The 16,264-nt window shown below is 31.6% G+C and overlaps 1 protein-coding gene across 2 annotated transcripts in view; it reads right to left on the reverse strand.

Moving 5' to 3' along the window:
* The window catches only part of snu (ABC-type transporter snustorr), a 75,720-nt gene that overhangs the window by 7,459 nt on the left and 51,997 nt on the right, over positions 1 to 16,264 (reverse strand). For both annotated transcript variants that reach the window (XM_090115607.1, XM_090115608.1), the window contains 5 exons: positions 13,901 to 14,019; positions 12,371 to 12,566; positions 4,577 to 4,778; positions 2,665 to 2,779; positions 274 to 449 (listed from right to left, as the gene is read on the reverse strand). In XM_090115607.1, coding sequence (XP_089971733.1) covers positions 274 to 449; positions 2,665 to 2,779; positions 4,577 to 4,778; positions 12,371 to 12,566; positions 13,901 to 14,019 — 808 coding nt within the window. The remainder of the gene's footprint in view (positions 1 to 273; positions 450 to 2,664; positions 2,780 to 4,576; positions 4,779 to 12,370; positions 12,567 to 13,900; positions 14,020 to 16,264) is intronic.

Here is a 16,264-nt window from a genome sequence, read left to right on the forward strand (position 1 = left end):
GCACTAAGAACAACGAAAGAATGCTCTACGCTAAAATAATTTTCCATAGTGGGGTTACTCAAACTCAAACTCAAACATTTATTTATTCAAATAGACTTCTTTTAAAAGCACTTTCGAATCGTCATTACATATTTTTAACATTTACCACTGATTTAGAATGAGCATTAGTTCGTTTGATGTAAATGCACTGTAACGTGCTCCTAAAATTACTAAAAATCAACAGAATTTCACAATAAACTATATTAACTAAATAAAATATAAAAATAAACTCACATCGCCATTAGAACCAACTCCATTATCCACAATCAGCACCTCCTTGCTCTGATGGAAATTCAGACCAATAACTTGCCCATCTTCATTAGCGTAGGGCGCCTCTTCACGTTTGGACATTTTGTTGAGCCCTAGGGCTCCGCCGGACACGTTTAGTTCTACCACTTGGTTGCCTTGACCTGGAAATTAATAATATTTGATTTATTAAAAATAAAATAATACATAGTTTAAAAAAACTAAAAAACACGCTTTTTATAGAAAACCGAACTAAAAAATAGAAAATTTTATCAAATTAGTGTATTGTCATCGGTCCTCAATAAATCTACAAAGTTTGAACGAAATCTGGCCGTTTAAAGTGGGTCAAAATCGCGCCCAAAGAAGTCGGTTACAAACATACAGGTGAAGCTAATATAAAGCGTGTAAAAACGTGTGGCACTCGGGGTCTGCCGCGGTAAAGCTATTGCATGCTATGCCTTTATGCCACACCTCCGCGCCCGTCGGATTGGGGAGCGTGAGGTTTTTTCGTTACGGAATTTCTGGATTCGGTCCCCGCGCTCAAGGCCCGCGATAGAAGCTATGCAATAGCTTAAAAATAAGATAAATAAATGGAGTATTTAAGAAAAACGTTGCAGTAATCAGTACGTGTTCTATACACCTAATAAAAATGAATCGCTTAATGTGTAAGCGCAAAACTTGAGAACGGCTAAACCGATTTCATTTATTATTTTTTTATAATATTCCTTGGAGTAATTCTTATGAAGATAAAACGTAAACATGTACTACGGGCGAAGCCGGGTCGAACCGCTTGTAAAGAATAAATAAATAGAGTGCATTTACTTTCTCTACTACACTACCTTTTATTTTAATTTGTTTTAGTTGTTCAGAAAATTTTACGATTTTCCTTGTATTATAAGGCCTCTAAATTTTATGATAAGGAAAACAACAATAGATTGGACCACTTTAATATTACGATCAATAGAACTATCCATAAACATCTTGCAATTAATTTCGATTCTATGAATTCAAGTTTACGGATGTCATATAAAAACCAGTTACACTTTTAATTATCTATTGTTTATTTTTATTGAATTATTACTTTAGCTGTGTCACAGAATAATAACTAGTAGCTAAGGCTGTGTCTAAATGTTAAAAATATGCTATGACGATTCAAAAGTGCTTCTAGAAGAAGGCTAATTGAATAAATAAAGGTTTTAGTTTGTGTTCTCATAGCCTTCCTTGATAAATGGACTATCTAACAGTGAAATAATTTTTCAAATCGGACCCGTGGTTCCCGAGATTATCGCGTTCAAACAAACAAACTCTTCAGCTTTATATTATATAGTTTCAACAATGAAAGGGCTATAGTACTTTGAAATACTAGTCCCTTAAAACAGGAAGGTAATTTATCAACACAATGACTAATGTTTCTTAGATCGCGTGTTCGTTACAAGGTTGTTAGATGATCTTGGACACTTTGATGATATATTTAAATCTCTATATATAAATGTTTGGATTTTAAGTGTTACTGGTAAAAACATATACATAAAATGTTTATTAAATAAACATATACATAAAATTATGAAACTTAATTGGACATTAGTTTCTCTCAAACTCAAACATTTATTTATTCAATTAGACTTCTTCTAGAAGCACTTTTGAATCGTCATTACATATTTTAACATTTTAACAAGTCACAGTAAAACAATATTCAGAAGCTTTATGAATTTTATAAAAAATAATTACGATCTATTATGAATAATCGAAATTATTTATAACACTTAAAATTTGGCACGCAAAAAATACATCCGATTTTGTGTATAAAATCGATATGGAAAGTGATATTCAATTTCTTTTAAAATGGCGTCCGATAGAAAGTTCTATTTCTATTTTGTCGTTCGTTCGATATTTTTCACGGGGAATCAAGTTAATGGTTCGGAATCATCACGGAAACGTGTAGTTATGTAACCTTATGTAACAGATCTCGCAAGACACGCTAGATAGAAATGGTTTCATTTAAATTTATTTTGAATAGGTATAATGAATATGAAATCGCGTGGTATCATCACGTGTTATTGTTAAGGATAAAACTGAATTATTTGTTATTTTTAAAAATCTATTAGATAAATTGTAAAATGGAATAAATGTTATTTTACGCTTTTATTTTGAGAAATTAAAGGCTAGACATTGACTTGCTATTGCTCTCATCGTCATTTCTTATATTTATTTGCATGCCACTTTAAATGTAAATTCAGATTCTTTTAAATAATTGTTATATAAAATGAGCTATCTAACACTGAAATATTTTTTTTAAATCGGACCTGTAAATCCTGAGATTAGCGCGTTCAAACAAACAAACTGTTCAGCTTTATAATATTAGTATAGATAATACAATACCTTGTTTCCTTGAAAGCTTGAGGAAGACGTCTTCTAAAGATATACAGTTGTACATAGTGAGCAAGGCTTGAGGTGGATCTTCAGCTAACAGTCGGCCACTACGCATCAAACCAATCTGAAATTCATTTATGGAATATTAATACTTATTTTGTGTAACTTAAGGACCTGTTTTGAATGACATAGCTGTTAAATATGGTACGATTACTGTACGATAGTATTAGTTGTATTTATTTTATTTATATGCACTGAAAATTGTAAACTTATTTTATGTGACTGATGTGAGAAAATAAACTCTTTTTTTATTTTTATTATATTATATACATTAAATAATAGTTGTCTGTTAAATCGTACAAAAATCATAGCTAATAAGAACTCTTATAAGCAAATTTACAGTTAGAGTCAATTGTACAAGTGGTTGACGCGTGAGCGTAGGTAACACCGAGCCCGAGGGGTCCTGGGTTCGATTTCCAGTGGAGACAAAGAAAAAAAAATGTCTGGGTCTGGCAGGACACAGAAGGCTGATCACCTACTTGTCCCTAAAGAAAAACGATCAGTGAAACAGATGTATAATGCATCTGCCCCTTACCCCACTATGGGACATAGGACTACACTATTTTTCACTATTTGAGATATTGTATGTGATAAAAGGTCTCATAGCACTCCGTGTTTTTTCATCCATAATTATTAAATGTTATTCAAATAAAATAAGCTTCGGCCTTCTCATTAGAGAATAAAAAATTAATTTGCTATGCGAGTTATACTTGTTTTTAATTATTTGTTTAGTATTTAATGACATATTAAAACGTCACGTCGAGTTGACGATAGAGAAAAACTACCTAATTTTAATAAATAGTTTACGTAAGTGTTTAGGCTTGATTTAATAATGATTTATGATAATAAAAATGTAAATTTTGCGCGTAAAAAAATTATATTATTAACCATCTGTCCTATACCTTCATAATGCTTTAATTAATGATCTCTATATGTATATAATAAACGTTTTGTACGACCTCTAACTTTTATAATAATTTTCCTCCTAATTGACATTGCTTGGTAGTTTAGTAAATACATTTAATTACTGGCTTGTACTATGCACAGATAATTTAATATTAAACTATATAAAAATATAAGTTTAACTCGTTTATTTAGTAATAAAAATATTAGTTACTGAATCGAAAAATGTACTGAAATTATCATCTCTATCATCATATAAATCTTGCTCTAAAATGTTTTTTCTAGAACTTTTAACATGTTTTTTTTATTATTCTAGCATCGCCAACCATCCAAATCCAGTAATTTTCTATTACCAATATCTAGTTAGTCTAACAAACGATTTTAACCTACAGATACAACGAAGATTCATAATACGATATCACCAGACGTGTTTACACCAAAAACGTGACATCAAACGAACAGACAATCGACGATCGTCACGTTGTTTAACCGCATTCCAAATTTAATCATTTATTTTATTAATTATTATCTATGGAGATCTTATAAAAATATTATAACCGGTTTATATTTACGCTTATTTCGTCGGCTATATGGCTCTATGTTTTGCTCTGTTTTGATAGATAGAACTTTTGAAAATTGAAGATATTAATAAGGTGATTTGACTCATAAAATAAATGTCCATATTTTTGTTGTAAATGCGTAACTATAGAAGGATGGATGCTCTTTATTATCCCGTAAAATCGTCATATCTACCTAAGTCCTAAACCAACTGAATTTTGACCACTTTACGTATTCTACACCAAAAATAATTCAAGCAAAACGGAACGAAGCTGATGAACCATTTTTCATAATTATAAACATCGACGTTTCATTTCTGTAATCAATTTTTTTATGTCACCAAGTTTGCCAAAAGAAAACCACGTAACAATTAATCTACGTATTATAAGCGTACACTTACACAATGCGCCTGGCGGGCCTCTTCAATATAATGTGTGGTGATGATCACAGTCTTATCACCAGAGCTGGTGATGCGCACCAGGTGGGTCCAGATGGACTGTCGCAGCAGTGGGTCCACGCCCACGGTTGGCTCATCCAGGATGAGCAGCTCAGGGTCGTGCATGAGAGCCACTGCGAAGGAGACACGACGCTGTTGGCCACCACTGTTGGAAAGTTAGTAAATATTATGTTCAATGTTTTATTTGTATTTTGTATAATTATTCAAATTCAAAATCAAATTCAAAATTCAAATTCAAACAATTTATTTGTTAGAATTGTGGTAATACAAAAAATAACATGATTCAATTACCTAATAAAATAATCCACACAATTCGCCAAACAATTGGCATATTATGTAATATATTCTTTAAAAAGATCTTCTTGTTAGCATTTTGATTGTATGCATGAATGAAAAGGGCACAAGTATGGACTTCTATCTAGATCTTTGTTTTGTTAAAGCCACTTTCACAAACGTAGTTTTGAATAACAAATGTATAATTTAGTTTGTATAGGTTTCGTATAGATTCACAAATCATTGCATTATTTTATTCTATACAATAATTAAACTTTCGAATCTTTTTATTCTATAGATGATAAAAATATAATGATCATGCTGTATTTTAAATCTTTTGTTATAACGTGGACGTTACAATGCAAAAACGGTCTATTGTATATTCGCAATTAAAAAATATTGCTTCTCTTTGATGATTCTTAAAAATTGTATTAGATGCAAACAAAAAGACTTTTAGTCGATGTAGATCGAGATAAAGTAGAACATTTTGAGGAGTCCCTAGCAACACTATATGCATAATTGAAAACGCATATTGACGAATATATTCTACTAACTATGCCCCGCGGTTCCACCCGCAGTGCTCCGCTCCTGTTGGTTTTGGCGTGATGATATATAACTTATAGTCTTCCGCGATAAATGGGCTATCTAACACCGAAATAATTTTTCAAATCGGTGCAGTAGTACCTGAGATAAGCGCGTTCTAACAAACAATTTCTTCAGCTTTCTATCAAGTATAGATTTCGAACATTTAAACCAAGTTACAAGCAATTTTTAATCAACAGTTGCTCAACAAATATTTATCAAGTCATCAAATTTTAAATGCATGTAATGTACACCAATTCAAAGATACATCTATCTCACTTGGTCTACTTAATACGCGAAAGTGAGTTATCTAATTATTACATCACTACTTAGACACACTTTTTATCGAAAGTTCATAATTATCTGTACTGACTAATTACTTCTAATAAAGTTGCCTATTCACTACTATTATTTGACACATTTAATTATTTTACATAAGAAAGTACTGTAATTTTTAAATGTAGAGCCATATTATACAAAAATATACTTATTGCTCTATAAAAATATACATTAGTTTTATGTTAAGAGCGCATATTCAATTTAACGCAAGTCAAAATCTCCGCGATCTATTACGATAGATCGCGGCTTGCGCTATCCTTTTACTATGAACAGCATAGGTCCACAGGAGAGCGCCGAGCAACATGTCCTCTCTCTGGAAAGGCTCGCTGCCGACTGATTTTAATCGGGTGAGTCGCGCGCAGTGTTTTATAGTACTTTAAAAAAAATTGTAGAAAAATAATAGAGGTACCTTAGTTGATTTTTTAAATTTTATCTTATAAGTAAGACATTCTTTTATTGCAATATGTATAAATTATATTCAATAAAGTCAAATATCTTGGTGAAAATAATCATTTTGTCGACTATAATTTCTAAAAAAATTCACATTGTTCGGATTTTAATTTCGTAAGTTAGGAGTCCAAAATAAAAAAATCTTTTAACTAACTATTTTAATAAGGATTTTTGCAGTTAGTTAAAAATAATTGTGTGTTAGATCTATCAGCAATTTCAGATATTTTTAGCTTCGAAATTGACACTAAAAGTGAAATCAAGTAATCATCGGCTTAGTTATCTTGATGGTATTCACAAATACTGTATTAATTGAAAAAAACTCTTAACTAACTACATAGACAATAAAATTTCCTAAAATTATTAGTAATTCATGTGTTTGTAAGATAAGTGGTTGATGGACAATCTGGTTTGAAAAATCACATATTTGAGCCAAACAGCGCACGGACCGCGTACACAGCCTTAACACATACAAAACATGGCTGTTTGGCTGTGATCCTTTACCTTTTGTATAAAACAAACGAAGAATTATCTATACAATTTACGAGGGACTATTTTAATCCAAGACAAACCCTTCCTTGATAAGTTATCCATGATCTTCATTATAAAATGATTCTGTATCGTTTCGTAATAAATTATACAAATATGACATAAAAACATAATCATGGGTAATCAAGTTGTTTATATCCAAAGTGTCGTAAAACAGCATTCTTAATACACCATGGTTTTCTTTATTCAAAGTAATGAACTATAATGATAGACCGTCACGCAAGCCTAGGCATTATATCTTAACATTTCCTTAATTCGATTGAGGACATCTGTAGAATTTTATAGGCGTATTAAGGAGAAAGTTACTATTCCTTAGTTATGTGTGTAATAGGTATATAGTAGGTATATTTTGTATCTGTGCTATGGAAGTCATATAAGTAGGGCTATAGTAACTATATCAACGAACGCAGGGGCATTAAGACTACTGGTCTGATTTTTAATAATATTTTATGACTACTTAAAAATGTTTAAGGCCGATTTTTTTATCGTATAACATAAGTGTAACTGGTTTCAGTAACCTATAGCCATAGCAGCAAATTTCAACCAAATTGTTTTTTTGGAGCTAAAATTATGTCAATACGTAATAGCAGAAAACATATTCAAAATATTATAATAGGTGCATTTACAGTATCAATTAACTCAAATACAATGAAACGGTTAACATCAAAAGCCGAATGAACTAAATTAATTATCAATTAGGCAAATTACTGTATAATAGTAGAACTAAACGATTCGTTACGTGCTAACAAACACATTTGGAACAACAGTAGGTAACAATAATGACATAGTATTGTACGTGACAAATTGACAATAATCACTCCTAAGGGCGGCTGTACTCGGACTGCTCGAGCAGTTAACGGCTAGGCTGAGCAACGTGCACGGACTGCTCGAGCGATCGGTCGTTGACTGCTCGAGCTGTCGCTACAAACCGCGCAGTTGACGGCTTGAAGCGGTCGCGACGGCTCGAGCAGTCCGTGTACGGCAGTGATATGAATGTCCATAGTTCACCGCGCGGTCGTGGCTTCAAGCCGTCGGTTTCAACTGCTTGAAGCGGTCCGTGTATGGGCGCCCTAACGTGACGTTGTTACAAGCATGACGGTTTTGGTAATAAGCGTGACGCATTTGGTAATAAGTGTGACGGAGTGCCTTTGTAATGAATTAGGTGGCGCTTAACTTAAACAAATAATTATGTATGTTTGTAATTAATTAGTCTGTTACAGTTCGGTTCTTTTGGAGAGAAACTTTTGAATGGGCGATGATAATTGGGCATTATTTCTGCTACAAACAATTTAAAAAGGAAAAAATATGTTTTAAACTCTGATTAAATTTTGTAAATAGGTAAAACATAGAATGATGTGGCAATAAATATATAGATGTGGAATAAATGAGTAATTTAATACAATGATTTCAATACGATTATGAACTACTGAATTGATTGGCTCTACATCGTATGTAGAGCCAATCAATTCAGTAGATTTTGCGTGAACAAACAAACAAATAATTGATTCATACAACTTTCATATTTCTAAGATAACTTATGAAGTACTTTACCAATTTGAATATCACTACATTACTAAAATCAAGTTATATTATCTGTGCTATTACATAGTTTAAACAAAAGGAAAGTTGGCTTGCAGAAATCTAGTTATACACAAATATTTGCCCACATTGGCCAATCTTGGGCCAATGTTATGTATCACAGACTCACAGTATATATTACCGTCGTGAAACAAGCAATTTAAATGTTCGTAATAAGATTACATAAGAAATCTTACATTCACTGAGGTTAACGGATGTGAATGATATGTAGGACAAGAATTAATACTCCATATATGAAATCTGGTTGTTATTTAGATGTAATAAAGGTTAACTCCTAAATGAAAATATATGTTAGGTACCAATTAAGCATCATTAGGACCACAGATAATAAAATACTATGATTAGGACTAAATCTTCTGTTTATTTATTTGAAAGTTTATTCCACCTTGCTAATGTAAATATGAAAAATAGTTATCTCTCTTTTTTTGCTAATGTATCGAAAAATATCACTTTCATAAATCGCGTTCAACTTATAGTCGTAGGTTTATACGAATCGATGAATTACCTATTCCATAATAAATAGCTTTTTCATATTATTGTTTTGAGAGAATATTGTTTTACAATCATAAAATAACAACATATTTTTTAAATATAAAACTTACTTAGCTTTATAAAATATTTTACACATCCTACATTTACTTCCTTGTTTTTTATTTCATTATTTAACACGTAAAATTTCCGGATAGTAAAACTGTGACGTAGTTAAATAAATAATACTAAAATAAGTAATATAAATGATATTGAATACAATGTGTACCTATTTTTAGTTTCAGGAAATCTATGTGACTTTTTAAATGCTCGAGAGACAGCGTATGATAACAACATAATTAAAATTAATTTCAAATTTGTTAATTTTAGGTGTATTTCATATTTAACCTTCATTTGATAATCCTGATTACCTAACGCCTTATTAGAAAAACTGGCATCAAAATATTCGACCTTCGTTAAAAGTTAAATTTATTCATAATATAATCCATACTAATATTATAAATGCGAAAGTAACTCTGTCTGTCTGTCTATTACTCAATCACGCCTAAACTACTGAACCAATTTTCATGAAATTTGGTATGGAGATATTTTGATACCCGAGAAAGGACATAGGCTACTTTTTATCTCGGGAAAATAGCGCAATTTTGACTGTGCGGGCGAAGCCGCGGGCGGAAAGCTAGTTTAAAATAATTGTAAGTAATCAAACTTAACTAGATTCTGTTTCTTTAAGAAAATAATATGTTTCCTTCGCAAATTATTTAAAAAAACGTACTTACCTACTCTGAGTTTCGACAAACAAACAATTTTATTTCGGAAAATGTTAGTGAAACATTTTTTTACTAAAATTTTACTCACGGTTTTATAATCCTCGACGATTTAAATTTTATTTTATTTTGACTGTAAAAATCTGGTGTTACTTATATTTTATTATTTGCAGTATTAAACCATTAAATATTAATAATATGAATAATCAACATTGTGTCAATGTCATGCATTGCAATTTGCATGTTATTAATAGAAAATAGGAAAAAAAACGCGCCAAAAAATTGTCTCACGTATTTTGCACGCCTCATAAGCGAAGCGTTGAGGTGGGTACTACTGTCGCTTCGCGCAAAACATCTGATTTTTCAAACTTAAAATGTCTTTATGTATCATACATTGCACTTGTAAGATAATACATACACACACATATTAAGAAAAAACACTATTTTTAACGTTCATGATATTTTTGATGTCATTTTTGTTATTTAAACTAGTTAAAAAACAGTTTAAAAAAGTTCTGTCTTGGACGTCCGTGTGTCTGTATGTGCGGATCCTTTTTCTTGTTAACACGATAGCGACCGAAATACTTTACTAATACAGTCTTTTTTTTTCTCTTACGCTTGAGTATGCTCAGGAATAGAACCCTTTCATTTTTCAGGGTCTGATTCGATGTTGTTTAATTGTTATTAAACAAAAATAATAATTAATAAATATAAATAAACAAAAATAATAATTAATAAATATTTATTAAAAAAAATTATGAGGCGTGCACTTTTGGATTTTCCAAATTATTTTAATCTGTATGTACTCTGACTTCCCGCCAAATTCATACAGAAAAAATATGTATAAGTAGGTATGCAATTTTAATACCTATCGATAAAAATATATTTACTACGAAATATAAAAACAAAACTTGCTTATCTTTTAAGATTAAATATCGAATTAATCCTAAATAATGCATTTAATTTCTAAAAACCTACAGTAGTGTGAATTGGTAAAAATAAAACGGGTTCGAACAAAAATTTGAGAATTGATGTAAACAAATAATAAAATATCCATACAAACGACCAACACATAAAGCGGAAAAATATATAGTATGTATATCGTATTTTTTATTAGACTTAGGTACCTACGTGTGATGTCAATATGCTAACTTATATACAAATACAATGTGTACTTAAGCTGGGTATTATTTAGTTATGTCCGCTTGTATAGCTTCAAAATGTTTAAGAATATGTATAGATAAAAATGGCGGGAAGTGAATTTCATTATCTGCGAAGTTTGTTTTTTTTTCATTCGCAAAGTACAGCAAAACTTTTTTTTAGACGTGTACGAAAGTGCAGGCAAAGAACCCACAGAACCAAATGTCACGTGATTGTTAATAAATGTCATTGATTAAAGTTTAATGCTGTGGTTTTATGAAGAAATGTCCTCTTAAAATTGTCTTGTAATGATTGATTCAATGAAGAATAATTCTTTATCAGAGCAATATATAAAAATAATATACATTCGCGGTCAGAATGCAGTTTACTTTTAAATTCTTATTAAGGTCTAAGTTAGTAAGGTACAAATTATTCTCAATTATCGTAATCGATTCATGATCGATTCACTCTTTACCAAGTTTGATGTAAGCTGTCAATTACCTAATTGTCTTGAATAAAATAAACATTTTCCTAAAATTGTTTACGTTACAATACTCTGTTTGGAAATCTATTAGAATAACTTTAATTTGTAACGGAAAAAATATTATTTGCAATATACTATATTGTTATAAATTAAAATACAAGTTCAATATAAAAAATGCTAGATTCTTATTCATAAAGATTTTTCACAGTATCAGTTTTTTCTTTAATATTTGTAAAACTTAAACGATAATATATATTTTATAATAACTATCGTTATTCAGAAATAAGTGTTCGTATTATATATTAAATATTTATATAAATTGTCCTATAATTATACCGCTAATTATTACTATTTTAATGGGCAAATTATCCGAGGCATTTCAAAGACACACAGTCCAAGGTGAACATAAAAGCACAGGATAATAGCAAGGTATACGCTATGCATATTTATAACTTAATAAGTACACAATAAGTGGGTAAATATTACATAACTTTAAACATATTTACGTAAACATGCTTACGATGTACGAACACCTAAATCATTAACAAGGACGGATGGACGGTACTTTGTTTTCGTTAAATGAGTATTTTTGTGAAAATTTCAATTTAATATTATTTTATGCAGCGATAATAAATAAATAGGAAATCTTGCTATCAAATGTTATTAAAATTTAGCCATCTGTTTGGTAGGTATGTTGCTAACGGTTTTATTAATTGAACTACTCTAAACAGATTTAAGGGTAAGTCCGTAAGTATCAAATTTTACTTAACTGTTGTTCCAGCTTATATTCATACTCATACTCCTTTAAATAAACTTTTATATAAGTAGCATATGCTCACCTATAGATAACTTTAAAACCTTACTTAGTACAGTCAAGATTAACGAACATTATCTTACACCAACAGAAGGCCGGTTGTCTGGAAGAAATCGCTATTTAGCGATAAGGCCGCCGTTTGTTACAATGTATCCCAGATTAAGTCTCAATTTGTAATTTATTCAGAGCAATAAAGTATTTATTAATAAATAAATGAATAAAATAAGGTCTAGTAGCAAAAAAAAGTAAAAACTAACCTCAAATTCTTCACCATACGGTTTTCGCTGGGCAGATCCAGGAAGTCGAGGAGGAACCGCAGCCGCTCCCCAATCTCCCTTGTCTCCATACCGAAGATCCAGCCGAAGTACATCATTGTTTCTTTTATTGTGAACTCGCCGTATAGCGCAATTTCTTGAGGCATGTAGCCCACGCGTTTGCCGGGTACTCCAGAACCTGTGATCAGATTGGTATAATTGGTTAGTTCATTTATAGGGGAAGTGATGCTTAAAGCGTGACCTCAGAAGGAAAGGATATTACAATTATAAAAACGTATACAGGGTGTCCCACTATTGATATACTAAGCTAAGGGACTTGTAGTTTTGCATACACTGATCACGTAAAAAATACTTAAACAACAAAATTACGTCAAAATTTTTTTGCTAAATTTTTCCTGAAAATTCATGTTTTCTTCTCTAGCTTCGTGCAGCCGGCATATACCGCTTCTCTAATGTGAGCATTTTCTCTATGAAAACATAATTTTAAACGATAGATCACGTGCTGGTGGCAAAGTTGGGCGGGTTGCTTGTTATGGGTGTACACATAGAGTTTTAAGAATTCATCTATGTATTTGAAAAAAAAAATGAAACACTGACACAAAATTTCGGGTCATTTGTAACAGGATGGCGGTTCTACAGGGGTCTTAGTACGCAATGACAAAAAGAAAAATGATGGTCAGAACGCTGATACCGGATACCTTAAGATACTGTAATATTTTATATTAGAGAATCTTAACATAAAATATTATAGTATCTTCACCGTGTGTGACGCGCTTAATTGTTATAGAGCTGACAATGAAGTGTCTAATAATAGGATAATAAGTGTATTGTTTTTATTAAATGTATAAATTTTTATCAAATACACATTTACATTATCCATTATCACTTAACGTGATAAGTTGCAGTCTAGACAGCTCAAATAAACTACATACTTCTAAAAATTAAAATTCAAATGAAGATAACTATATAAATCAGTTGTACCCTGCCACTTTTCATTGCGGAACAATAGGGATACATAAGATTAAAAAAAATCTTTGATGGATGCCCTATATTGATAATATATGAGCTTCATCATATTGTTAGTTATAAAATACAAATTTAGAATTGGAAATTAGCTTACTAGATATTTTCTAGTTCAATGTTATGTACCATACTATCATCTTAATTATAACTGTATTTTAGGGGTGCATTTACATCAAACTAACATTGAGCTAGAAGCAAGAGCATTTCTTTCTTGATCTTTTAGTCTAAACTAAAACTCGTATTCAGTGTTGTTCAGTATCAGAACATTGTATAGAATTATTTCAAACACACTAAGAACATCGAAAGAATGCTCTACGCCTGTTTACACTAAAAGTATTTGACACAGTGGGGTTAGAATGAGCATTCGCTCGTTTGATGTAAATGCACAGTAAGAGTAGATTTGCCGGATGTTTGTCACTTTTTCACCCAGAAGAATTGTCTCGATTTGTACATTTGTTTTTTTAACAGTACATAGTATCTATAGCTTACCTCTGGTCCCCGGTTTTCCTCCCAACACCCAAATGTCCCCACTGTTAAGTTTCCGCCGCCCCACGATACAGGAGAGAAGTGTAGTCTTGCCGCAACCAGATGCCCCCAATAGGCCATAGCTGTAAATAATTTATAAAGTTAAAAAAGGGCATGCGTGTCAAAAGTGAAATTTCTTTGGCAAAATACAAAGATACAAAATTGCCTTACAGCATGACGTGACGGTATTGCCATGACGCGACCTTGAAATTTTACTCTCAACGTGCGTAAAGACGATAACTTCAAAAACTAAAAAAAAACACGCTCAATCTCATGAAATTATTGTATTGTAACCAATCCTTGATAAGTGCAAAAAGTTTGAATTAGTTAAATCTGTCCGTTTTAGTACGAGATCCGAATTATGATCGATCTTCACCTATCTGATAAGCATCTTAATACTATTATAAAGGCGAAAGTTTGTATGGATGTATGGATGTATGGATGTATGGATGTTTGTTACTCTTTCACGTAAAAACTACTGAACCGATTACAATGAAATTTAGCACACATATAGAGGGTAACTTGGATTAACACATAGGATAGGTTTGATCCCGGAAATCCCACGGGAACGGGAACTATGCGGGTTTTCCTTTGCAAACGCGGGCGAAGCCGCGGGCGGAAATCTAGTAAGTTCATAAATTATATTCGATAAAAAATACGACTCATCTTGTTTAGATGGATGAAGGCCGATCTTAATTCGGACCTTAATATAAGCTTTTATTTCCTTACTTTTACAAAAAATGTTTTACAATTTAACTTAATACTACTAATATATATATAACTTAATAATACTTTATATAATAACTTGTAAAATCTTAAAACTAGTATATGTTTATTGTTAGTAACATTGTTGCTATTCTATGTTAGTACCTATCCTATTTTCTTTATTGTAAGGACCGCTTTGTGCGGTGAAAGCCTCCTCCAAAAATTTCCATTTCTGCCTATCATTAGCCAGTTTTACCCATTGATTCCCCGCTACATCAACAATGTCATCTTGCCATCTTTTATTGGGTCTGCCTCTTTTTCGGCTCCTGTCCGCTAAAAACCAGTTTGTTATGATCGTTGACCATCTTTCATCTTTTTGCCTTTGGTTGTGTCCTGCCCATCTCCATTTTAATCGAAGAACATGATTACCGACGTCGTTCGCTTTTGTTGCTTTCCTTATGGATGTATTTTTTATATGGTCCTTTAATCGGATATTCATGTAGCTTCTTTCAATTCCTCGTTGGCAAACTCTTAATTGGTTGAGAGATTTTTTAGTCAGGGACCAAGTTTGGCATGCGTAAGTAAGACACCGGACTTACACTATTTAAAGTGGCACAAAATCTAGTTTTTCATTGGATTTATATGAACGTTTCTTTCTGTCAGTATACATTAGGTATACTTTTGCCGATTCTTGACATTATAAGAGGCATTTCAAATCGGTTACAATTTCACTAATCACAAAAGATGCTTTTACACTAAAATGTAGAGTTTATATTTATGAAAAACTAGCGCTCCGCCCCGGCTTCACCCGTGATACATGTTACATTTTCTCTCCTTAAGAACCATCCTCGTCCTTCAAGGAATATTATAAAAAAAATGTTGTGTGGTTTTATGAAACCACGGTAAAAGTGAAACTTAGGCACAAAATTATCGTATTTGTACGATAATTATCGTACGGTTCGACCGTCACGCGACATGCGCTACACAGACCAAAAAGTTTGAGACGATGTAATAAAAGTTTCACTTTAAAAAGAGAATTAACGAAATCGGTTCAGCCGTTCTCGAGTTTTGCGCTTACCAACACATTTAGTGATTCATTTTTAATTTTTTATAATATAAGTAGAAGATCTCTCTCTCTCTCTCTTCAGCCTTTTTCCGTCCACTGCTGGACATAGGCCTCTCCTAAGGCAAGTAGAAGATAATAAACTAAATATTTCTAGGGATATACGGGATTATGATACTTCACAAATCTAATATTTCACGCTTGAAACCGTGGCCATAATATTTAAGTATAATAATATGCGCTGTCGAAATATCCTTTCTGGCGTAACCACAAGTAGACCGTAGAAATTTGTATAACCAAGGTAATGCTATTATGTTTATTTGTATGGAAACATATTTAGATTATTAAATCAAGGATATATTATTATGTGGGGAATTGTATCCTTTAGAAATACGTCACATTTATAATTTGGATGTCGCTCTTAGAATATCTGAAGTATTTATTTCTTAGGAATAACAAAAATGAAATAAAGAATACTGCTATGTAACCGAAATTTGATAAAATAAGAGAGGCCGAAGAATAAAATTATAGTAATAAATATCAAAATAATTAAGCTCTAT

Source organism: Colias eurytheme, chromosome 23 (assembly GCF_061535395.1).
Source record: "Colias eurytheme isolate Ceu_HAF_F1 chromosome 23, ilColEury1 Martin Lab GWU primary, whole genome shotgun sequence".
Taxonomy (NCBI): Eukaryota; Metazoa; Arthropoda; class Insecta; order Lepidoptera; family Pieridae; genus Colias; species Colias eurytheme.